At 38.5% G+C, this 27354-nt stretch overlaps 1 protein-coding gene across 1 annotated transcript in view; it reads right to left on the bottom strand.

Annotated features, from left to right (window-relative positions):
- Positions 1-751: 751 nt before the first annotated feature.
- LOC110441642 (glypican-6-like) overlaps positions 752-27354 on the bottom strand; it is a 111879-nt gene continuing 85276 nt past the window's right edge. Inside the window, exons 6-8 of the mRNA XM_021484837.1 lie at positions 16534-16976; positions 16145-16320; positions 752-6225 (exon numbers count right to left, since the gene is read on the bottom strand). Of these exons, the coding sequence (XP_021340512.1) occupies positions 5813-6225; positions 16145-16320; positions 16534-16976 (1032 nt within the window). The 3' untranslated portion in view covers positions 752-5812. The remainder of the gene's footprint in view (positions 6226-16144; positions 16321-16533; positions 16977-27354) is intronic.

The following is a 27354-nucleotide window of genomic DNA, read 5'->3' as shown; positions in this document are numbered from 1 at the left end:
AATGCATTATACAGAATAATGGAAACCTTAACTTTGTCAATTTGCTGTAAATCAGTTTTTAACAAAATTCACATTAAGGATATATGCTACCTTATTTTTGTGACATGTATTTCTTTTCAGAAAAAAACCAAAACTTCCCTGACCTCATAAACCTTGTTTTTGTGAAAGGTTACTGTTCATCGGTTGATATCAAAGTTGGAAACTAAGGGAGTTAACTCTAACATAGTTCAGAGGTATCATGTGTAAGGTAGCATATCACTTTAAATGAAATATATGAAGATCAAATAAAGGATCTAAAGAAATTTACAGAATTCTAAATCAAATTTCACTTTTCTACAATAAACTACACAAGCTTCAAGGCATCCCCTGTACAGAGATATTATGATCATGTTAAGATTTAAATGAGAAAGTGTCGATGAATTAAAAAAAAAATGTACAAAAACACACATCACCATATTTTGTTTAGCTGAAAACATGAATACGTAAATACTATGAACAATTAAAGTCGCACTTTGTTAGAACTGGTGCTCGACTTTCAACGATATGTTTTCATACTTTAAATCATTTTGATTATAAATATCTAGAAAGCTTGGAAAAATATATCAACAAAGACATACAACCGTACATTCATGATAAACACACGACAAATTACACACACGAAAGCATGCCATGCTTTTTGAGATTAAAAAAAAAAAAAAAAATATGTTCGAAATAAAAATATATTGCTTTCCATATTCTTTTCATATAATTGAAATAAAAGTTTTGTATTTAATTATGAGTTATGTAGTTCTGGTATTGTAAATGTGTTTTCGTTAAAATGTTCATGAAATCTGATTTTGAAGTCTACCGTATATATTAAATAGCTCAACTGAATAATTCTGAAATACAATCATTTTTTCAAATGTAAGTCAGTAAAACACCTACTGTCAATAAAACAAACCACTAACAAGCCGCGTGGGCTGTATAATAATAATAATAATAAACAAACACAAATGACCAACATGAAACAGAAAATCAACTCAATGCTGACTGGGCGATATATTGTGATTTAAAAATAAAATAAAAACAATGTTGCACTATTAAAATCCATGTCACATCAATAGTTTATTTGTTACATAGATATGATCTTCATTACAAAAAAAACACCAGCAGTTTTTCTAAACAAAACTGGACATTATATCAAGCAAAGCATCTGCTTTAATCATTTTTCAAACCCAAATCTTTGAAAACAAATCCCAACCATGAAAAAATAATAATTCCAGATTTAAAATTGTTCTGTTGAATACTCTTGAATTTAAGATTTCTACCCCTTACCATAACATTGGGGGATATTCAATGTTTGAATTTAATATATACGTATCTGATCGAAGACTGCTTCAAAAATATTACATTTTCTACAGTTTGAACAGGTACAGGATATCTTAAGTCGGTTAAGATGCATGCATACATGTACAGATAAACAGATCATCTGGTTCAGTTTAGAGACACAAACACAAGACACCTAGACACACACATTCACAGGTACCTGGTTTTAAAACCTGACATATATTTAACAGACATTACAACGGGTCAAACGCCAGGTCTGCTGCTACTCCTGAACAGGTGTTAGACAAAATGCAACCAGCAAAATACTGTGGTATTTAGATTGTTACAGGTGTGTGCCTGTTGTATCCGACGGGGGCGAGAAATTAGCAAGTTTTTCAGATTATATACGTTATAAACAGACTGCTATTACTATGACAACTGTTAACTGTAAACACCAGAACACTTCAGAGACGTGATAATGTACAACACAAGGTCATATTACACACAAGGTCATATGTCATACCCAATATCAGGTCATATACACACAATGTCATATACATGACACGAGGTCATGTCATTAAGGTCATGTCAGATACAAGGTCATTTCAGACATCACAATGAAAACTGACTACTGACCTTGAAACCTTATCGTTACACTGACCAATCACAACGTCGATACTTACTGGTCATTTCTATATATAGAGGCTATCCTTGCCCCCAAACCTTACTTTATCATCCTACCCCTAAACTCCATTTCTTTTCCTGGATTTCTAAACTTCGATAAAAATATGCCTTACTGCCCCATGATAGGGACCAGAAAGAATCAAAATGATTTCTAAAAGCCTGTGTCAGAAATTGACCCATAGAAACATCTTAAATTCTAATATAAACAGAGCTTACAATCTGAATACAATAACACTAAGTCTGATTGGTCAATATATATCAAGAGCCATTTTACAATCTAAACCAAACATGAAATGTTTGCAATCTTGAATATTTATTAGAGACAACAAATATATTTTTCTTTTAATTAAAATGAAATGCGACACAAAGACCAATAATGTAACACAACCAACAAGCTGTATTTTGTATGTACAGCAGAAATCACATGACGTGTCCACCATTGTTACACAATTCCTCTATGTAATTAGTTTTCCGGAGCCGAGCTGATATAAATATAGACGGTTAAGCTATCACAGTATATCTACAACTACAGTGACAACTTTTTTACAATTCTGGATTTTTTTTCGAAAGAAATAGTTAAAAGCAATTCTAAACTTACGTTATTGAGTGTCGCATTTTAGGCTATTTTACAATATTCCGTGTGTGCTAATTTTGTATATCGCTAACTAGAGAAATACATGCTTCTACTAAGTTAACTCATTCACCTCTGAAATTTCATAATGAACTTTTCCAACCTTTGAATTGGAAGAGTTCAAATGTGTCTTCAAGGGTGAATGAGTTAAGGAATCAATGAATATGCTAATAGATGAACATATCTTTGAGCGCTAAAATACAATTGTGATAATTAAATACATGCACACTTAGAGTACTTTTGTCATGCACATCTTGTGCATTGCTTTATTTTAGTAAAAGTATTTCAGGAGCAAACACAATAACTGTCACTATACCACAGACAGCGACAACAGAAATCTCAGTTACTGAACAACCAGCTCAAAACCACAACTGTTGTGTTATAGGCATTGTGATGTAGTAAATGGTTGAAGTTGTGAAACAAATCAGCCAAACATTTTCAAAACAAAAGTGAAATTTCAAAGACCCTGAGCTTATATACTTAATCTGTGTGTGAAAATAATTTGATGAAATGATAACACACCTGTAAATTTTGATCCAAATCAAATCTTCACTCTGTTCCTCTACGGTGTAGAAACAGACACCGGGATCATGTTCTGTGGACCTATCCAATTTACACTACCGAATAACACACATATTTTTCCAATACTAAGAATTTCGAGGGCATCACAGTAATTGGCTATTGTTAATGGTCACCCCTTATGTTGCTGGGCCCTAATGGTCAGCATAAAGTGACCCCTTATGTTGTTGGGCCCTAACAGTCATCATAAAGTGACCCCTTATGTTGTTGGGCCCTAACGGTCAGCATAAAGTGACCCCTTATGTTGTTGGGCCCTAACGGTCAGCATAAAGTGACCCCTTATGTTGCCAGGTGCTACACGTACACTAGAGTGTATCACAGAGGACCAGCGTGAAGGATCTGGTTTGAATCAGTCCAACACACCTGTATACCAATATAGTTGTGTTAGGCTGATGATGTGATTAAGAAATGCATTCTGTTGATAAATGGTTTGCCTTATTTCCAGTTTTGCTATTTCACATTAATTCAGCATTTTCTATAAATCACAAAAGAGCCCAATTAAAGAGGTCACAATTGTATTTATCCTATCTAGATAAAACAGAATCACATCCAATGAAATTCATTGAAAACTCATGTCAACATTCCCCATGCAGTTATGTAAAATCAATTTTGATTGGAAAAACCTGAATGATTTTGTTTGCTGTGATTGAACTAAAACAGAAAACAATTTCAACATGATTTAGTTCTGTACATGATTTTCCTTTTGTATTTTTTTTTTTAAATATTTGTTTTCACGAGTACATTTTCAGTCCTAAACATATGGTAATGATTTTGATTGTCTAACATGGTGCATGAAAGGTGTGATTCTGACATCAATAACTGATGTTATATCACAAATCTTGTTTAATTATCACAAATTGTTCAATTAAAACTGAAATTGTTTTTGGCTAAAATCTGGTAAAACTGTCAAACAGTGATCAGAATAAAATTATCAAAATATTTGCAGAAATGCAAAGAAAAAATGAATTTGACAAACCGGTATTCCTATAGGCAACTGCATTTATTACATAAATAAAATCAGTAACGTTATAATTTATAACTTACATGTACACATAATAATTAAAGTGATCAGTTTTTCATTAATAATTAAAATAGGATACAAATGAACTTCATAATACAAACAAAATTTGGCAAAATGGTATAGTAATGAAATTATACACACGAAAAAAACCCAATGATTCGAACAACACTCTATGTACAACCATCTAAATATTAGTCATCATCATATGACGTCATTGTCTCCCCCGTAAAACTTACCCTTATTATAAACACAGCTAGCACTTACAGTATTAGCGACACACATCTATCTCATCCTTAGCAACCTTCCTGTCTGGGCCCCCAGAACCTCTACAACGTCAGGGTAGCACAAACTCTTATTATAAATGGCAAAAACAGATATATACTAAGCATTTCTCTGAATCAGATTTCAAAGAAGAGTTTTTTTTAAATCTCCTTGATATTTCGTCAACAGGTTATGGGTTTATTCAAGGACCAGATCTATCTTTATATACATATACACTGTACATGTTTACCAGACATGAAAGTAAATTTGTATCTATAAAATTAGGCCTCTTCAATGTCTAATATCCCATCCAAGATGACATCTCCTTACAGCCATTGCTGTGCCATGGTTGGTTGATGATCTGCTCCACTATTCCAGAGTGCTGGCTTTGACAAGACATGCTCAGTGTTCTTCAATAGTCACAAAGTGCTATAGAAATCACATGTCTATCCACCGTGCACTGGTCACATGATATGTATTCTATGTATAGAGTCACGTAAAAGTCACATGACCAGTGCGCATGCGAAGGTCATCTTCCTCAGCCTAAAGATAACGAGGGTTTTGTACTTTTTGATGCGATGTCACACTCTGTAGGCCAGCTCTTACGTTTGCAATTTGACAAAAGGGGAATAAGGTCAACTAAGTGTGGACACTATTGCAGGCAAGCTTTTGTCTTTGTTGATATGTCAGCATCTCAAACTTTTGTACGGTGAAACTCTTGAATCAGTTAGAGAAACTATTTAGTATAAAACTTATATCATTGCTAATAAACCCCACATCTTCAGAGAAAATAATAATTCAAGCTCAACAATTACTATAACATACCTACTTAAACTTGCCTGATGACAGAAGTTGTGAAAAGGGTGTTCTGTTGCCTGGTAATCAGTAGTAATGATGATATAATATGTATATATATATATATATTCATATGCTACATATATAGACCATTGCTAATTGAACTGGCCAATGAAAATTTTGGTAACAAACTGACCGTCACAACATTGCGACGTATCGTACGCACAATATTTTTTTGCGACAGAATAACATATATAAGGACTATTACTGTATACTGGTGATACCATCTCCATGGCAACAAGGTATAGGTGTGGATATGACGATGTCGCATATATCACATGATCCTATGTACAAAGATGATTGGCTAGTGTACCAGTTGATGTACCCATCTGGTATGGTAATTCACGTATCCCTGCCAAGCTTCCATACGACCTGGACTTGAACAGCTTTTTCTATCCGTCACAAAATAATTTTTGTATCACTTCAAATACTTTATGATCTTACTTTCCTCTGCATACTAATCTTTTCTGTTATCTTCAAAGTGTAATATCTATAGCTGTTTTTATCACTGTAATAACTAATATTGACAAACACGTCCAGGACACTGATGTTTGTGGTACAGCCGCACTTGGTGTGGGTGTGGTCTCTGTTCGTGGTGGGGGATTAAATCCATTTCCGTCATTCGTGTTGACGCCATATTCAGGTCCAATAAAGAAGTTATCATCTGTGTGAGTTTTGTCTCTGCCTGATCCCTTGTTGCGATTTCTATCTTTATTCCCTGGGCGCCTGTCTTTATTTGGTCTACGTGGAAGATCGTCTTCGTCATCACCAGTCCAGCCGTCTCCGGAGCCACTACCTCCGTCACCGCTACCAGCTCCACTGCCGTCGATACTGTAGTCATCACCGCTTCCCATTCCGCTTGAGTAACTACTGTACCCGACGTCAATTTCTGAAACAGCAACAAAGTAACCATGACAACAAAGGACCAAAAAAGTCAACCAATCAGATCATTTTGTTTTCTTAACTTCTATAACCATATTCCTCAAACACATTTGGATATGACTTTGAAAAAAATTTGTTTACATTCAATAGTAGAATAAAACAATCCTCACACTCCTCACAGCCCTGTTCATATCTCATATTTTAGATAAAAACATTCACACAATAATTTTGAAATGATAACAGGTCTCACTTATGTAATTCACTCGGCCCTTTGATGTCATTTGATGGTGAAGCCTTAGATTTGAAGTATAAATGATGAGATTTTGATAGTTTTGTTTAAAAACTTTCCGCACCCACACTCAATCAGACGCCTCTTCACTCTACCTGGTTATCAGTCGAGGAGAATACCTGGGAGTCCACGCTACACACACCTATCTATACAAACAAGGAGATGATTATGCAGATAAATACCCCCATGCAGAACTACCAGGCAGCCAATGTTTCCTAACGTACCAAAATGACGCGATTAACTCTAGCCCATTTCACCGATACAGCAGAAAAGTTAAGATTCCAAGCCCCTTTCTAGTTTGTCGACTGGCACCACATCAAAACCTGAGGAGGATCTCCTAACCGTTCCACCCTTATCTTTAATGGTTTGCTCAAGATTGCGACAGTGACTCCCCTTATGTGTACTGATTCTATTACATTAATTTTGTTATTATCTAGCGGAGCCTATAGAATTTTATCTATTGAGCACGTCTATTACTCTCTCCTGCAGCCTCTCCGTCTGAACCCACTTACTGGCCTAGAACCTCCATCTATACTGTTCTTCTTCCCTGAACCAATCAATGTGGAACCCATAGCATATTGGTCTTAACCTTTGAAGCAATAAACTTTGTACGAACAATAATGAACTCTGAAACATATTGCTTAGCCTCTGAACCATGAACTTTGAACCCACTAATATTTCTCTTTAACCCTGATTTGATGAACTCTGAACACACATAAACTATTCTTAACCCCTTTTAACTTATGAACTGGGAAGCATTAATGTATTGCTATTTCTCCTTGAAGTAATGAAATGGGAACACACAACCAATCACTATGTACCTCTGAACCAATAAAACTCCTAGACCCATTCCTTCCGACTCAAATTCTTTGATCCACATTCAATTTTTTTTATTGATTTTCAATAAGCATTCTGGTTATTGGTGAAAAAGGTAAATCTATTTAAAGGAAGACACAAAAGTTGGGATTGAAATGTAAAGAGATACTGGTTATTTTCGTACAAAAAACTTGATAACATTATTCACAGAAAATTTAAATTGATTCCAATATGATAACCCCTACAATATTTTTCTCTATGAATATTTCATCAAGCTAAGGAATCTGCTACGTTACTAGGATACCAGAGTCTTTTCACTGGCTTCCAAACTGTTCTACTCACTAACACATAAACGAAAAACAGGCCCATCAACCAGCTATCCGTCATCCTTCAGGTGATAAAATTGTAACTTGATTGGCTGATGGACAGACAGGTTACACTTGATTGGCTGACGGACAGAGGTTACGATGGTTTGAATGAGGGATGGACAGGTTACAAACTCGATTACAGAATATCACAACAGGAGTACAAAAAAGAAATAATGTCGGGTGAAAAAAAGTTGTGTTTGGTCTGCAAATCTGAAACTGGAGAAACGTATCTTTGTGAATAACATGGCAGTCCTTTAAAAAAAACAAGTGAAAATGATCAGCGAAGTAAAGAGTATCATTTTCTCCCCCAAAAACTATGCGTATCTGTGTGATGTATTACGTAAATGGGTTCCACCTCGGTATCGGTCCATTGGAATGTCAGCAACTCTCCCAACACATACTCAATTAGGTTATCTTCATCTGTACCCATAATTTTCATATCTAGAGATTAAATCCTCCCAAATCTAATTGTATGCCCTTTGACAGGTCTGTAATGGCATAGACTTTGATAGCATACACCAAGTACAGCATGGCACTGGGTTTGTAAAAGTACCGTAATGTACATACAACTAGCTCTTCATTCTCACTCTAGTACCTATGCCATATAGCGTGGCACTGGGTTTGTAAAAGTACCGTAATGTACATACAACTAGCTCTTCATTCTCACTCTAGTACCTATGCCATATAGCGTGGCACTGGGTTTGTAAAAGTACCGTAATGTACATACAACTAGCTCTTCATTCTCACTCTAGTACCTATGCCATATAGCGTGGCACTGGGTTTGTAAAAGTACCGTAATGTACATACAACTAGCTCTTCATTCTCACTCTAGTACCTATGCCATATAGCGTGGCACTGGGTTTGTAAAAGTACCGTAATGTACATACAACTAGCTCTTCATTCTCACTCTAGTACCTATGCCATATAGCGTGGCACTGGGTTTGTAAAAGTACCGTAATGTACATACAACTAGCTCTTCATTCTCACTCTAGTACCTATGCCATATAGCGTGGCACTGGGTTTGTAAAAGTACCGTAATGTACATACAACTAGCTCTTCATTCTCACTCTAGTACCTATGCCATATAGCGTGGCACTGGGTTTGTAAAAGTACCGTAATGTACATACAACTAGCTCTTCATTCTCACTCTAGTACCTATGCCATATAGCGTGGCACTGGGTTTGTAAAAGTACCGTAATGTACATACAACTAGCTCTTCATTCTCACTCTAGTACCTATGCCATATAGCGTGGCACTGGGTTTGTAAAAGTACCGTAATGTACATACAACTAGCTCTTCATTCTCACTCTAGTACCTATGCCATATAGCGTGGCACTGGGTTTGTAAAAGTACCGTAATGTACATAACAAGAGGCCCAATGGGCCTGCATCGCTCACCTGGTATTAATATCACAATTGTAACCTTTAAGGAGGACTAAAATAAAGCCACAGGCAAAATATCAGTGTCTTGATTTAAAGTTTAAAGTAATTCAGAAACAAGAGGCCCAAGGGCCTTAGCGGTCACCTGAGTTATATCATAGGTACTGGTAGCTTTATTTTATTGTTTAGATGTGATGTGGAAATCAGCATGTAAACTAAGTGAAATACAATACTTGTCATGTCATCAAAGGATAAGAATTTTAAAATATTTGTAAATGTTCCCTTTGGGGCCCCGCTCTAACCCCTGGGGATGGGGCAGGAATTCCGAGTTTACAATTTGATACCGTCATCCACCAAAGATGATTCTGACCAAGTAAAAATAATTTCCAACAGAAAATTGTCAAAATATACCCAAAAGTGTTGTTTCCCTATATAAACTATAGTAAACTTTACCCCCTCCCCAAGGGAGAACGGATAGCTCGGGGGTCCTGAAATTTACAATTTAAATAAAGCCCCTGATGATCTTTCCATCCATGCAGAGAAAATGACTGTAATACCTCTGAGTCTGGAGAAGAAGATTTTTGAAATATTGGTTAATTTTCCCTTTTGGGCCCCGCCCTGGCCCCTAGGGTTGGGGTAGGAATCCCAATTTTACAATTTAAAACCATCTTCCTCCTCCAAGGATGATTCTGACCAAGTAAAAATAATTTCCAACAGAAAATTGTCAAAATATACCCAAAAGTGTTGTTTCCCTATATAAACTATAGTAAACTTTACCCCCTCCCCAAGGGAGAACGGATAGCTCGGGGGTCCTGAAATTTACAATTTAAATAAAGCCCCTGATGATCTTTCCATCCATGCAGAGAAAATGACTGTAATACCTCTGAGTCTGGAGAAGAAGATTTTTGAAATATTGGTTAATTTTCCCTTTTGGGCCCCGCCCTGGCCCCTAGGGTTGGGGTAGGAATCCCAATTTTACAATTTGGTAGCCTCATCTACCAAGGATGATTCTGACCAAGTTTGAAAAAATTCCATCCACTGGTTTTTGAGAAGAAGTTGATAATGTAAAAGTTTACGCACGACAGACGACGGACGACGGACGGACGGACGGAAAGTGATTGGAATAGGTCACTTGAGCAAAGCTCAGGTGACCTAAAAGTGGGCAAAGGTCATTCATTTGAACAAACTTGGTAGCCCTTCATCCTAGCATGCTACTGGCCAAATATCATCACCCTAGGCCTCTTGGTTATTCAGAAGTTGTTTAAAGGTTTTAAACATATTTGATCCCAGTGACCTTGCATATAAATCAAGGTCATTTTTTTTTAACAAACTTGGTAGCTCTTCATCCAAGCATGTTACTGGCCAAATATCATAACTCTAGGCCTCTTGGTTATTCAGAAGTTGTTTAAAGGTTTTAAACATATTTGATCCCAGTGACCTTGCATATAAATCAAGGTCATTTTTTTTTTAACAAACTTGGTAGCTCTTCATCTAAGCATGTTACTGGCCAAATATCATAACTCTAGGCCTCTTGGTTATTCGGAAGTTGTTTAAAGGTTTTAAACATATTTGACCCCAGTGACCTTGAATAAAAATGGTTCTTCAATCTCATTCCAGTACCTATGTTACTGTAATGTACACAAACAATTTCTTCCACTCTTGATCCTGTGTTACTGTAATGTACCGTATTTGACTGCAAATAAGCCCCCACTCGCAAATAAGCCCACTTTGGCAAATGTCCTTAAAACAGGGTAGGTGCCTGCAATTAAGCCCCTCCCAAATTGTATCTCTCAAATATATGTATGTTAATTTTTGTCACCTAGCATAAGCAAATTAGCTAATTGGTTGAAAAACAAATTAACCCAACTTGAAATTCTACTAATAATTATATCACATAATTAGGTAAAATAGCATGCATGTCATATAATGTACTCTGGTGATTCTGTTTTGCCTTACTCATCCACCCCTGAAATAGCATAATGAACTATTCCAACCTTTAAATTGGAAGAGTTCAAATATGTTTTCAGGCGTGAATGAGTTATATTGTTCCCTCCCCCCTTCAAGCAACTGATTACATATTGTTCCTTTCAGTAATGTCAAAACATATTTTGAATTCACAAACGTCATCAAAAATAAATATCTCATGAAAACATATGTGAGTTATGGTCACAAAAAGACATTAAAAACAGGCCACTATAGCATACACTAACAAGAGGCCCATGGGCCTAAACGGTCACCTGAGTCTACAGTATTTATTTTTGTTGTTGAAATATGTACCAATTTGAGTAAAAAATAGTATAATGTTAACTTAACTTTGTCAGGACCATGAGCTGATCATTCCTAGACCAATTTTAAGTGAGATCGGCCTATTAGAACTTAGTAGCAAAATAGCGGCCATGGCAGCCAAATTGTATTTCTGATTGACCCGAAAAATAACAACACTTTGTCAGGACCATGATTCGATCATTCCTACAAAGTTTCAGTTCAATCGGCCAAGTAGATCTTTACTTTAAGTTTGAAATAGTTTTCCAAAATGGCAGCCGTGGTGGCCATATTGGATTTCTGATCGACCCGAAAAATAACAACACTTTGTCAGGACCATGAGTCAATCATTCCTACAAAGTTTCAGTTCAATCGGCCTAGCAGAACTTGACTTTAAGTTTGAAATAGTTTTTCAAAATGGCGGCCGTGGCGGCCATATTGGATTTCTGATCGACCCGAAAAATAACAACACTTTGTCAGGACCATGAGTCGATCATTCCTACCAACTTTCAGTTCAATCGGCCCAGCAGAACTTGACTTTAAGTTTGAAATAGGTTTTCAAAATGGCGGCCGTGGCGGCCATATTGGATTTCTGATCGACCCGAAAAATAACAACACTTTGTCAGGACCATGAGGCGATCATTCCTACCAACTTTCAGTTCAATCGGCCCAGCAGAACTTGACTTTAAGTTTGAAATAGGTTTTCAAAATGGCGGCCGTGGCGGCCATATTGGATTTCTGATCGACCCGAAAAATAACAACACTTTGTCAGGACCATGAGGCGATCATTCCTACCAACTTTCAGTTCAATCGGTCCAGCAGAACTTGACTTTAAGTTTGAAATAGGTTTTCAAAATGGCGGCCGTGGCGGCCATATTGGATTTCTGATCGACCCGAAAAATAACAACACTTTGTCAGGACCATGAGGCGATCATTCCTACCAACTTTCAGTTTAATCGGCCCAGCAGAACTTGACTTTAAGTTTAAAATGTAAAATGTTAACGGACGACGACGGACGAAAACGGATAGCAATAGGTCACTTGAGCTAAAGCTCAGGTGACCTAATAAAGCAAAATGACCAAAACAAACGCCACATTATCATTTTCAGACTGTACACAACTTGTTCTATTATCAAACGACAATCACACCACACACTAATGCTGCCCTACCGGTCTGTGAATTAATTGACTAGCATAGAAATTAAAATTGCATAAGGGATATGAAAATTAAGTGGAATGTTTCAGTTCCATGACATGTTTTCAAACACTTGTGTTTTGAAGTATGTACAGCTAATGCCCCCCCCCCCCCCCCCCAACACGTGTGTGTTGTGATGCACGTTGTTTGGCAAAGCATGTGCATCGTTTATGAGAAGGTGTTATCAGGACCCCCTCCAGCATCCCAGCGTGTCCTGTCTACCCTGACAGAGCCACACCCTTTTCCCACAGCTCCTTCTTCCCTACATTCTTCTTACACTCCTTAGCTGTAATCCTTGCAAGCTTACATTGCCTCAATGGAAATTAACATTTTTCATACTACAATGTACTTTCAATATATTTTTTAATTTCTATAAATAAAAGAAATTCTTCATTTCAATAGTGAACCCAAGCCTTCCGATTGTAAATAATATAAATTTTGCACAAAAATTACGAAAAATCTTTCTCAGACGTAGTAAACAGAGTATGAAGTGGAGATGGGATTATGAAGTCTGAACTGGAAATATGCACCAGATATGCTATGACTGACTGTGAAATGTTATGGTAAAGATTAATGACAACAAGAGACCGACAACTCATCAAATTTAACAGCTATGTACTAAATTATCAGTCCTGTGGTTGATTCCTGGAATGGTTGTCATAGATACTTGTTGGCTTGTTGATAAAACATTTGAGGAGTTCTAAAATTTGAGAAATTTCGTTTTTAACAATATTTTTATTTAGCTGTTAAAAAATCAAGAAAAACTGTACAGCAATGTCAATCAAATTATCTAACTATAGATTTCTTTTCTCTTAATTGGTGTCCACAGCTTAATAACAGTAGTTTTATAATAATCAAATCTGTCTAACTGATACCAGTTGTTATCATGTTATGGGTAGAAATTTCCCAATTTCGCAAACTGAACAAAATGAGATAAACAAGTCATGTTGATGGATAAAAAAACCATATTTAAGTTTACACTCAATTAAACAAGTAATGCTTCAAATCTTCTACATCCAATTTATTTTAAAGATTGACATCAAATTTAATATACAACCTGAGTTACCTCAACCTATGCTAATATCAAATTCATATATAATGCCTTACATCTGCTAATTGTATTCTGCCAAGGATAAAAGGGAAGTAAAACCTGACTACCACCTTTAGACGACACAAAACAGAACCATATTTGATCGTGTGGGACGATATATGTACCATATTTGGTCATGTGGGAGGATAAAGGTACCATATTTGGTTGTGTGGGACGAGATAAGTACCATATTTGGTTGTGTGGGACTATATTAGGTAGCGAGACTTCCTGTGTAGAAGTGGGAGACACGTTACCAAGCCTACAGACATGTTTATGTCATCATTGTCCTTGAAAACCCACAAATACGAAACCAAGGACAGTTCACATTACAGGTTGGTCAATTGTAAGTTCAGTTCCGAGCTCAATATAGTCTACATTCATGATTCATGTCTTGAATGGCTTTAGTGTATTGGCCAGTCCAAAGCACCTTTCAACAGCAGCAAGAGAATGTCAACTAAAGTTGTTTACATCGTGAGTGTGATTCACAGGTGTGTGTTTGGGATTGGAGCAGCAGAATTCAATGACCTGATGACCTTGACCTTTCACCTTTGTTGCACACCTGACATACAAAAGGATACTGCATTTTGATATATGAGCTACAGAAAGTACTACTTTTACATTTTGATATATGAGCTACAGAAAGTACTACTTTTACATTTTGATTGATGACCCAAGTTTAGACTGCATACTTACTAATTGAAGTGAAATCTGTCCCTCCTGGAGTTTTCACCCTGACCTGCTTACATGTTTTCACTTTTTAACTCGGACCCCTGACCTTTGTAACAGTTCAGTATTTTCATTTATTAGCGTTCATCCTTGACCTACGGAAATAAACCCAATGTAACATACTACCCCACAGAGTAACCAGGAAAAATAGACGGATGGAAAGCCATAAGATTCCGTCTGCTCTACAGTCAAGTAAAGTATAGATTAAGAAATGTTTCCATAAGTAGAGATAATTAATTAGACTTTGTCACAGCTAGCCATGGTCAACATCGGGTCAATACTGGGCCAGACTTACTGACAGACATGAAGCAAAGGAGATTCTCTATAATTATATTACATCTCCAGCCAGACATCTCATACTGCATCCTCCAGATTACAACCTCTTATTTTCATAGCAATACCTTCCTGCACAAATTATAAGCAGCTTATTAGTCTGTGACATTACCATAACATGGTATGGTATATTTACATCTCCATACTGATCCCCCACATTAGTCATACAGTCCTGGTCAGAACAGGCCTGGTAGGGTACATACTGGTCCATCATTCTAGTAAAACAGTCCTGGTCAGATTCACCTGCTTTCTTTCAGTATCTTTTTTGTACCATACACTTGTTTAGTCTTTAACCCTTTCACCCCTATGCAACTTAAGTAGACTCTACCATGCATTGAAATGGAGGGGTTCATTATGGTCTACAGTAGTGAAAGGGTAAATGAGTTACCTCCCCTTTTCACACCCCTTGTTCAGTCTTAAGTGAGTTACCCCCTGTGCGCACCCCTTGTTCAGTCTTTAGTGACTTACCTCCCCTGTCCACAACCCTTGTTCAGTCTTTAGTGACTTACCTCCCCCGTCCACAACCCTTGTTCAGTCTTTAGTGAATTACCTCCCCTGTCCACACCCCCTTGTTCAGTCTTTGCTGAGTAAACTCCCCTGTCCACACTCCTTGTTCAGTCTTTGCTAGTTACCTCCCCTGTCCACACCCCTTGTTCAGTCTTTGCTGAGTTAACTCCCCTGTCGACAACCCTTGTTCACTCTTTAGTGAGTTACCTCCCCTGTGACAACCCTTTTCAGACTTTACTGAGTTAACTTCCCTGTCACAACCCTTGTTCAGTCTTTAGTAAGTAACCTCCCATGTCACAACCCTTGTTCAGTCTTTACTGAGTTACCTCCCCTGTCACAACCCTTCTTCACTCTTTGGTGAGTTACCTCCCCTGTGACAATCCTTGTTCAGACTTTGCTGGGTTAACTACCCTGTCACAAACCTTGTTCAGTCTTGAGTTAGTAACCTTCCATGTCAAAACCCTTGTTCAGTCTTCAGTGAGTTACCTCTCATGTCACAAGCCTTGTTCAGTCTTTACTGATTTACCTCCCCTGTCACAAGCCTTGTTCAGTCTTTACTGGGTTACCTCCCCTGTCGACAACCCCTGTTCACTCTTAAGTGAGTTCTGTGACAACCCTTGTTCAGACTATGCTGGGTTAACTTCCCTGTCACAACCCTTGTTCAGACTTTAGTGAGTAACCTCCCATGTCACAACCCTTGTTCAGTCTTTACTGAGTTACCTCCCCTGTCACAACCCTTGTTCAGTCTAAACTTAGTTACCTCCCCTGTCCACATCCATTGTTGTCTTTACTAGTTACCTCCCCTGTCCACAACTCTAATCTTTGCAGAGTTACCTCCCCTGTCAACATTCCTATTTTTGCTAAGATATTCCCTCTTCACATCCTTATTTAGGCCTTGTCGATCATTTCCCTTCCCCAAACCGTTGGATTTTCACTGAGCTAGTTCCCTTTAAACCATTTACCTGTATCTATCCAGTCGACTTCCTCGCCGTTGAATGCAGTGTTCAGTTTACTGGTGATGATCTTGAGCTGTATTTTCTGTTGTTCGATGACAAAGTTGCCCTCATTGACATCAACCTCCACCTCAGGATTGTTGATCTGGTTGATAATGCCATCCTTCTGTACCTCAGGAACATACCTGTCGATCCGAATGTTGAATGAAAAGTTTTGAAACTTTTGAAGGATAACAAACTTTTTTTTAAAGTTTGATAGAATTCTGTTGTATATTTTATTAACATTCCTGTAATTGTTTTAGGTTGAAATAATTAATTTTTAAACCTTAAAAAACTTTTTTTTTCCAATTTCCTTAAAATGACCTTGACCTTGTGGCTTTCACATTACATTACATTACCTTGCCCTGTCCTGTCCATTCCAACAGTCTTCATCATTGCCGGCCTGAGCAGCAAGATTTTCGTCATTACAAATGGCGTATGGCAGTTGTACCCAGAAGTCCTTGGCCATCTTGACCTTTTCCTTAATGTCCTTTACAAGACGGTCAAGGTTAGTCCCAGCCGCAGTGTTGGGACGATGATTTTTCTGTTTTTTCCTGGGACTGCCATACCTTCCGTAGTCGTACTGTTGGTGCGACGTGCCAGTTTCGTTCCCTTCCCCGATCTTGCTCGGGTCAAAGGGGATGCCACTGATCTTATCCCCTCCAAGGGCAGCCAGTTGACCTTGGATCTTGGATTTGATGCCGTCTGGGAGCTGACCATTGTTACCAGTTGAATTAGCATCTGATGACCGAGCATTTCGCTTTGACCTTCCCAGCTGACTGATACTACATCCTTGCTTAATCTGGAGGAGAAAACATTTAATTCAAACACGTTTCACACTAAAACATCACACACTAAAATATCACATAATAAAACATTTCACACTAAAACATCATATAATAAAGCAAAAATCTGAAGAAAAAGAAAATCTGAAAAATACAAAAACTAGAAAATGTCTGTAAGACATAAATTCCCCCACTGCCATGCAAAGTTAGTTTCAGTGTTCTATAAAATACAAAAACCACTTTAATCTTGATACCCTGAAACCTGCACACACACAAGGTACTACACTCAAAGTTGATAAACTGATTTTAATATTCATAGGTTTTTTCTGTATGTTATTACCATCCTGAAACACAAGGATGTCTGAGGTATACCCATATTTGACCTTTATATAAAGTTTGACCAAAATCCATGAAAGAATGATGTTGCTAAGTGTTTAAATTGAATCAGTGGATGATTTTCTATATATAGCAACAGTGACCTTGGACTTGAACTTGGAACCCTGAAACACAACAAGTATACTCATACTTGACCTTTGGGATAAAGTTTGACCAAAATCTGTCAAAGAATGAAGTTGCCCATAAAGTTTGACCAAAATCTGTCAAAGAATGAAGTTGCTAAGTGTTTACATTGAATCGGGGCGGGACGCGATGGGATGGGTGTTTACATTGAAACGGAACAGGACGGGACAGACATGGGCAACACTATATGCCACCCCATTTTATGGTAGGGGCATAATTATTCATTCCACTCGTAATATTGACAACGACGACACCCGTACGCTGACAATGGGCCGAACCGACACCTGTACACTGACAATGGGCCGGGCTGACACCCGTACACTGACAATGGGCCGGGCTAACCAGTGGCTACAGCCATCCATTCAAAGCTAAATATCAAGCAAAGAGCAGGAAGTACCAGTTTTTAAGACATTCGTTGGTCAGAACCTATCTTTCGATGTATATTACAGGGAAAGATACAGCTTTTTAGCTTTTAGAGATGTCTTGATTATACTTCATTTACTTATTGATAATGTTCATTAAAATGATAAAAGTCCATTATTTACACATTAATGAGTTGTGGAGGTATATAGGTCATGTTGCTCACACATTATAAATTGAATAAACAGTTCTCTCTCTATAGTTACACACGTATATTTACACACGTACTGTATAAAGTTCACACTTGTTGATTTGCTCTCAAATGATCAGTAAAAATTCACATATTTAAAAACACATGTGGTGTGCATGGTACTAATTGTAACCAGAGGCCCATGGGCCTTAACGGTCACCTGATATATTTATACAGAGAGTTGATTTTTGTTTTTAACATGAACAGAAATAGTATTCAAAGTGACAAAAAACAATAAAACCACCTTATTCAATATCTAGCATACAGATTTCAGACTAAAAAGGATTTGAAACTAGCACCTCTGATTCTAAACAAGGAAAATGAAGAAATTTTATTTTAGCACACAGACTCCATTGGGCCCCACCCTACATTGCACTTGGGGGTAGGGATGGCTCAAAATTTACAAAGTATCAAGTTATAGGGTTATAATTCCAATCAAGTTATCAACATGTAATATTCAAAGTATCATTTCATATTATCATAAACCATAACAAATTTTGCCCGCCCCCCCTCCTTCCCCAGGGGGAAACACGAGACCCCAGGGTCATGAAATTCACAATTTTGGTAAAGCACCTTAAGACCCTTCCATCTATGAAGAGTATTTGATTCTACCATATCTGGGTCTTGAGAAGAAGATTTTTGAAATTTCAGTCAATTCAACCCTTTTTGGCCCCACCCATCAGCCCCTGGGGGTCAGTCAGGGCTCATAGGTGCATACTATCAAACTGCTACCTAATACTGATAATGCTAACCCAAATTGAATTACTTCCAATGGAAATTAAACAAATGTTGGTCCAAAATGTGATTTCCCTATATAAACTATAGTAAAGTTTACCCCCTCCCCAGGGGGAAACGTGAGACCCCAGGGTCAAGAAATTCACAATTTCAGTAAAGCACCTTAAGACCCTTCTATCTATGAAGAGTATTTGATTCTACCATATCTGGATCTTGAGAAGAAGATTTTTGAAATTTTAGTCAATTTTACCCTTTTTGGCCCTGCCCCTCAGGCCCCTGGGGGCTGGGGACCATATAATTCACAATTTTAGTTGAACTTTGGCCATGGAAGGTTTCTGCAAAATTTCATTGAAATTGGTTTAGGGGTTTTGGAGAAGAAGTAGAAAATGTAAATTGTTTACGGACGCACGACGGATGACGCCCGACGAATGACGGACGCCGCCGGACAAAAGGCGATCGCAATAGGTCACTTGAGACTTTGTCTCAGGTGACCTAAAAAGAGGTCCGGAATTTGGACCTGTTGGTAATGTTATGGTTGTTCAGTAATATTTTAAAGCTGTTAAGGTTCATTGCTGTGGCAATCACTTCCAGTAGACTGTTCCATGTTGTTATTGTCCTATTGCTGAAGACATTTTTGTTTACTTCAAGGCAAAATGGTTTCTTGAACAGCTTTTTTGGATGCCCCCTGGTCCCCACATTTGATGTCGGTTTAAACATATGTTCATGGTCTACATGGTCGATATTATTTAGGATCTTATAGATTTCGACTAGGTCGGCTCTTCCCCTTCTATATTCGAGTGTAGGCAGTCCCAGTTTTCGTAGCCTTTCATCGTATGGTAGATTTGATACATTTTTGATCCGTTTTGAAGCCCTTCTTTGCACATTTTCAATGGAGATTTTGTCTTCGATAAAGATTGGGGACCATATAGTGTTCCATACTCTAAAATAGCGTAAACATGACTGTGTCCATAAATGTGAAGGTACGGAAGATAGTACCCAGGATTCTGTTAGCCTTTGTAGCTGCTATGTTAACATGGTCTGAAAATCTCGTTTTATTGTCTATGGTGACGCCAAGACCCTTCTCGTTTTCTACTTTCTCTTTTTCAGTTGTACTATCTGGAAAATGTAAATTATAGATGTGGTTACCTCCCCTGAATTTTCCAATTATTCGCTGTTGGAGATTTTTGAATATAATTTTGTGTCGTCTGCAAAAAGTTTGATGGTACAATTGATGACTTCAGGCATGTCATTGACATATCAAAAAAAGAATTGGTCCTAAAACGCTTCCCTGAGTTACCCCGCTGGTGACTGGCTTACTTTTAGAGGATTTTCCATTTACTACCACTTCTTGTTTCATGTCACTTAGGAAATCCTGTATCCATGCTAGTACTTTCCCTTGTATGCGACAGTACTGGAGTTTATATAGCAGTAGACGATGAGATGACCTTCCTCAATTGGGCTAATGCTCAAAACTGAGGCCAAAATCAAGGTACTACCTAGTAGTAATGTGTTCAGAAACAAAACATTATTAGAAAGGAGAACAAAATATAGATCATGAGTTTGAAAATAGGTGCAGCAGATTTATCTTGTCATTTTGTGGTCAGTGGTCACACAAAGTCTGAAGTGAGTGGTGCACATGTGGCTATGAGTGGTCAAGATATGGAACAGCTGACCACCAGATGTAATCTGCTTAGAGGTGAGAAGATAGAGGTCAAAACATCTGACCATACATCTCTCTGGTCAGCCAGATGTGTGAAGCTCCAGCTGGCTTGAGGAAGTCCATCTAGACAGAGAATGGTATTCAATTTATCAGGGAACTCATTCCAGGTCTTTTGAGGAGCTCACAAATAACTTACATATTGTCTAGAAATACAATCAGAGTCTCTGGGATGCTTAATTTATTTCCCTGGAGATTTATTTTAGGTCTCTGAGATCAAATCAGTAGACAATAGGGTCCAGGTTACATAAACTAAGATGTTTACACTCAGAAGTGGCTTATCACCTGTAAGGTGAATGTGAGGGTGTAAGGTCAAAAGAATGTCCACTTGACAGACTGGTCATCCATCACATCAGGACATGTGTCCAGTATGACTGTGATGACCAGAACTTCTCACAACACTTCTCCTGACCAGACATTGGTCAAGCCTAAACTAGAGACGATGACAGACCCAATACACTATGTCCTGTCTAGACAATGGTAAAGTCTATACTAGAGAATATGGCTAGACCCAATACAATATGTCCTGTCTAGACAATGGTAAAGTCTACACTAGAGAATATGGCTAGACCCAATACACTATGTCCTGTCTAGACAATGGTAAAGTCTACACTAGAGACGATGACAGACCCAATACACTATGTCCTGTCTAGACAATGGTAAAGTCTACACTAGAGAATATGGCTAGACCCAATACACTATGTCCTGTCTAGACAATGGTAAAGTCTACACTAGAGACGATGACAGACCCAATACACTATGTCCTGTCTAGACAATGGTAAAGTCTACACTAGAGAATATGGCTAGACCCAATACACTATGTCCTGTCTAGACAATGGTAAAGTCTACACTAGAGACGATGACAGACCCAATACACTATGTCCTGTCTAGACAATGGTAAAGTCTACACTAGAGAATATGGCTAGACCCAATACACTATGTCCTGTCTAGACAATGGTAAAGTCTACACTAGAGACGATGACAGACCCAATACACTATGTCCTGTCTAGACAATGGTAAAGTCTACACTAGAGAATATGGCTAGACCCAATACACTATGTCCTGTCTAGACAATGGTAAAGTCTACACTAGAGACGATGACAGACCCAATACACTATGTCCTGTCTAGACAATGGTAAAGTCTACACTAGAGAATATGGCTAGACCCAATACACTATGTCCTGTCTAGACAATGGTAAAGTCTACACTAGAGACGATGACAGACCCAATACACTATGTCCTGTCTAGACAATGGTAAAGTCTACACTAGAGAATATGGCTAGACCCAATACACTATGTCCTGTCTAGACAATGGTAAAGTCTACACTAGAGACGATGACAGACCCAATACACTATGTCCTGTCTAGACAATGGTAAAGTCTACACTAGAGAATATGGCTAGACCCAATACACTATGTCCTGTCTAGACAATGGTAAAGTCTACACTAGAGACGATGACAGACCCAATACACTATGTCCTGTCTAGACAATGGTAAAGTCTACACTAGAGAATATGGCTAGACCCAATACACTATGTCCTGTCTAGACAATGGTAAAGTCTACACTAGAGACGATGACAGACCCAATACACTATGTCCTGTCTAGACAATGGTAAAGTCTACACTAGAGAATATGGCTAGACCCAATACACTATGTCCTGTCTAGACAATGGTAAAGTCTACACTAGAGACGATGACAGACCCAATACACTATGTCCTGTCTAGACAATGGTAAAGTCTACACTAGAGAATATGGCTAGACCCAATACACTATGTCCTGTCTAGACAATGGTAAAGTCTACACTAGAGACGATGACAGACCCAATACACTATGTCCTGTCTAGACAATGGTAAAGTCTACACTAGAGAATATGGCTAGACCCAATACACTATGTCCTGTCTAGACAATGGTAAAGTCTACACTAGAGACGATGACAGACCCAATACACTATGTCCTGTCTAGACAATGGTAAAGTCTACACTAGAGAATATGGCTAGACCCAATACACTATGTCCTGTCTAGACAATGGTAAAGTCTACACTAGAGACGATGACAGACCCAATACACTATGTCCTGTCTAGACAATGGTAAAGTCTACACTAGAGAATATGGCTAGACCCAATACACTATGTCCTGTCTAGACAATGGTAAAGTCTACACTAGAGACGATGACAGACCCAATACACTATGTCCTGTCTAGACAATGGTAAAGTCTACACTAGAGAATATGGCTAGACCCAATACACTATGTCCTGTCTAGACAATGGTAAAGTCTACACTAGAGACGATGACAGACCCAATACACTATGTCCTGTCTAGACAATGGTAAAGTCTACACTAGAGAATATGGCTAGACCCAATACACTATGTCCTGTCTAGACAATGGTAAAGTCTACACTAGAGACGATGACAGACCCAATACACTATGTCCTGTCTAGACAATGGTAAAGTCTACACTAGAGAATATGGCTAGACCCAATACACTATGTCCTGTCTAGACAATGGTAAAGTCTACACTAGAGACGATGACAGACCCAATACACTATGTCCTGTCTAGACAATGGTAAAGTCTACACTAGAGAATATGGCTAGACCCAATACACTATGTCCTGTCTAGACAATGGTAAAGTCTACACTAGAGACGATGACAGACCCAATACACTATGTCCTGTCTAGACAATGGTAAAGTCTACACTAGAGAATATGGCTAGACCCAATACACTATGTCCTGTCTAGACAATGGTAAAGTCTACACTAGAGACGATGACAGACCCAATACACTATGTCCTGTCTAGACAATGGTAAAGTCTACACTAGAGAATATGGCTAGACCCAATACACTATGTCCTGTCTAGACAATGGTAAAGTCTACACTAGAGACGATGACAGACCCAATACACTATGTCCTGTCTAGACAATGGTAAAGTCTACACTAGAGAATATGGCTAGACCCAATACACTATGTCCTGTCTAGACAATGGTAAAGTCTACACTAGAGACGATGACAGACCCAATACACTATGTCCTGTCTAGACAATGGTAAAGTCTACACTAGAGAATATGGCTAGACCCAATACACTATGTCCTGTCTAGACAATGGTAAAGTCTACACTAGAGACGATGACAGACCCAATACACTATGTCCTGTCTAGACAATGGTAAAGTCTACACTAGAGAATATGGCTAGACCCAATACACTATGTCCTGTCTAGACAATGGTAAAGTCTACACTAGAGACGATGACAGACCCAATACACTATGTCCTGTCTAGACAATGGTAAAGTCTACACTAGAGAATATGGCTAGACCCAATACACTATGTCCTGTCTAGACAATGGTAAAGTCTACACTAGAGACGATGACAGACCCAATACACTATGTCCTGTCTAGACAATGGTAAAGTCTACACTAGAGAATATGGCTAGACCCAATACACTATGTCCTGTCTAGACAATGGTAAAGTCTACACTAGAGACGATGACAGACCCAATACACTATGTCCTGTCTAGACAATGGTAAAGTCTACACTAGAGAATATGGCTAGACCCAATACACTATGTCCTGTCTAGACAATGGTAAAGTCTACACTAGAGACGATGACAGACCCAATACACTATGTCCTGTCTAGACAATGGTAAAGTCTACACTAGAGAATATGGCTAGACCCAATACACTATGTCCTGTCTAGACAATGGTAAAGTCTACACTAGAGACGATGACAGACCCAATACACTATGTCCTGTCTAGACAATGGTAAAGTCTACACTAGAGAATATGGCTAGACCCAATACACTATGTCCTGTCTAGACAATGGTAAAGTCTACACTAGAGACGATGACAGACCCAATACACTATGTCCTGTCTAGACAATGGTAAAGTCTACACTAGAGAATATGGCTAGACCCAATACACTATGTCCTGTCTAGACAATGGTAAAGTCTACACTAGAGACGATGACAGACCCAATACACTATGTCCTGTCTAGACAATGGTAAAGTCTACACTAGAGAATATGGCTAGACCCAATACACTATGTCCTGTCTAGACAATGGTAAAGTCTACACTAGAGACGATGACAGACCCAATACACTATGTCCTGTCTAGACAATGGTAAAGTCTACACTAGAGAATATGGCTAGACCCAATACACTATGTCCTGTCTAGACAATGGTAAAGTCTACACTAGAGACGATGACAGACCCAATACACTATGTCCTGTCTAGACAATGGTAAAGTCTACACTAGAGAATATGGCTAGACCCAATACACTATGTCCTGTCTAGACAATGGTAAAGTCTACACTAGAGACGATGACAGACCCAATACACTATGTCCTGTCTAGACAATGGTAAAGTCTACACTAGAGAATATGGCTAGACCCAATACACTATGTCCTGTCTAGACAATGGTAAAGTCTACACTAGAGACGATGACAGACCCAATACACTATGTCCTGTCTAGACAATGGTAAAGTCTACACTAGAGAATATGGCTAGACCCAATACACTATGTCCTGTCTAGACAATGGTAAAGTCTACACTAGAGACGATGACAGACCCAATACACTATGTCCTGTCTAGACAATGGTAAAGTCTACACTAGAGAATATGGCTAGACCCAATACACTATGTCCTGTCTAGACAATGGTAAAGTCTACACTAGAGACGATGACAGACCCAATACACTATGTCCTGTCTAGACAATGGTAAAGTCTACACTAGAGAATATGGCTAGACCCAATACACTATGTCCTGTCTAGACAATGGTAAAGTCTACACTAGAGACGATGACAGACCCAATACACTATGTCCTGTCTAGACAATGGTAAAGTCTACACTAGAGAATATGGCTAGACCCAATACACTATGTCCTGTCTAGACAATGGTAAAGTCTACACTAGAGACGATGACAGACCCAATACACTATGTCCTGTCTAGACAATGGTAAAGTCTACACTAGAGAATATGGCTAGACCCAATACACTATGTCCTGTCTAGACAATGGTAAAGTCTACACTAGAGACGATGACAGACCCAATACACTATGTCCTGTCTAGACAATGGTAAAGTCTACACTAGAGAATATGGCTAGACCCAATACACTATGTCCTGTCTAGACAATGGTAAAGTCTACACTAGAGACGATGACAGACCCAATACACTATGTCCTGTCTAGACAATGGTAAAGTCTACACTAGAGAATATGGCTAGACCCAATACACTATGTCCTGTCTAGACAATGGTAAAGTCTACACTAGAGACGATGACAGACCCAATACACTATGTCCTGTCTAGACAATGGTAAAGTCTACACTAGAGAATATGGCTAGACCCAATACACTATGTCCTGTCTAGACAATGGTAAAGTCTACACTAGAGACGATGACAGACCCAATACACTATGTCCTGTCTAGACAATGGTAAAGTCTACACTAGAGAATATGGCTAGACCCAATACACTATGTCCTGTCTAGACAATGGTAAAGTCTACACTAGAGACGATGACAGACCCAATACACTATGTCCTGTCTAGACAATGGTAAAGTCTACACTAGAGAATATGGCTAGACCCAATACACTATGTCCTGTCTAGACAATGGTAAAGTCTACACTAGAGACGATGACAGACCCAATACACTATGTCCTGTCTAGACAATGGTAAAGTCTACACTAGAGAATATGGCTAGACCCAATACACTATGTCCTGTCTAGACAATGGTAAAGTCTACACTAGAGACGATGACAGACCCAATACACTATGTCCTGTCTAGACAATGGTAAAGTCTACACTAGAGAATATGGCTAGACCCAATACACTATGTCCTGTCTAGACAATGGTAAAGTCTACACTAGAGACGATGACAGACCCAATACACTATGTCCTGTCTAGACAATGGTAAAGTCTACACTAGAGAATATGGCTAGACCCAATACACTATGTCCTGTCTAGACAATGGTAAAGTCTACACTAGAGACGATGACAGACCCAATACACTATGTCCTGTCTAGACAATGGTAAAGTCTACACTAGAGAATATGGCTAGACCCAATACACTATGTCCTGTCTAGACAATGGTAAAGTCTACACTAGAGACGATGACAGACCCAATACACTATGTCCTGTCTAGACAATGGTAAAGTCTACACTAGAGAATATGGCTAGACCCAATACACTATGTCCTGTCTAGACAATGGTAAAGTCTACACTAGAGACGATGACAGACCCAATACACTATGTCCTGTCTAGACAATGGTAAAGTCTACACTAGAGAATATGGCTAGACCCAATACACTATGTCCTGTCTAGACAATGGTAAAGTCTACACTAGAGACGATGACAGACCCAATACACTATGTCCTGTCTAGACAATGGTAAAGTCTACACTAGAGAATATGGCTAGACCCAATACACTATGTCCTGTCTAGACAATGGTAAAGTCTACACTAGAGACGATGACAGACCCAATACACTATGTCCTGTCTAGACAATGGTAAAGTCTACACTAGAGAATATGGCTAGACCCAATACACTATGTCCTGTCTAGACAATGGTAAAGTCTACACTAGAGACGATGACAGACCCAATACACTATGTCCTGTCTAGACAATGGTAAAGTCTACACTAGAGAATATGGCTAGACCCAATACACTATGTCCTGTCTAGACAATGGTAAAGTCTACACTAGAGACGATGACAGACCCAATACACTATGTCCTGTCTAGACAATGGTAAAGTCTACACTAGAGAATATGGCTAGACCCAATACACTATGTCCTGTCTAGACAATGGTAAAGTCTACACTAGAGACGATGAC

The sequence above is a fragment of the Mizuhopecten yessoensis genome, unplaced genomic scaffold, assembly GCF_002113885.1.
Source record: "Mizuhopecten yessoensis strain PY_sf001 unplaced genomic scaffold, ASM211388v2 scaffold716077, whole genome shotgun sequence".
Classification (NCBI taxonomy): domain Eukaryota; kingdom Metazoa; phylum Mollusca; class Bivalvia; order Pectinida; family Pectinidae; genus Mizuhopecten; species Mizuhopecten yessoensis.
This window is presented reverse-complemented; position numbering and strand designations above follow the sequence as displayed.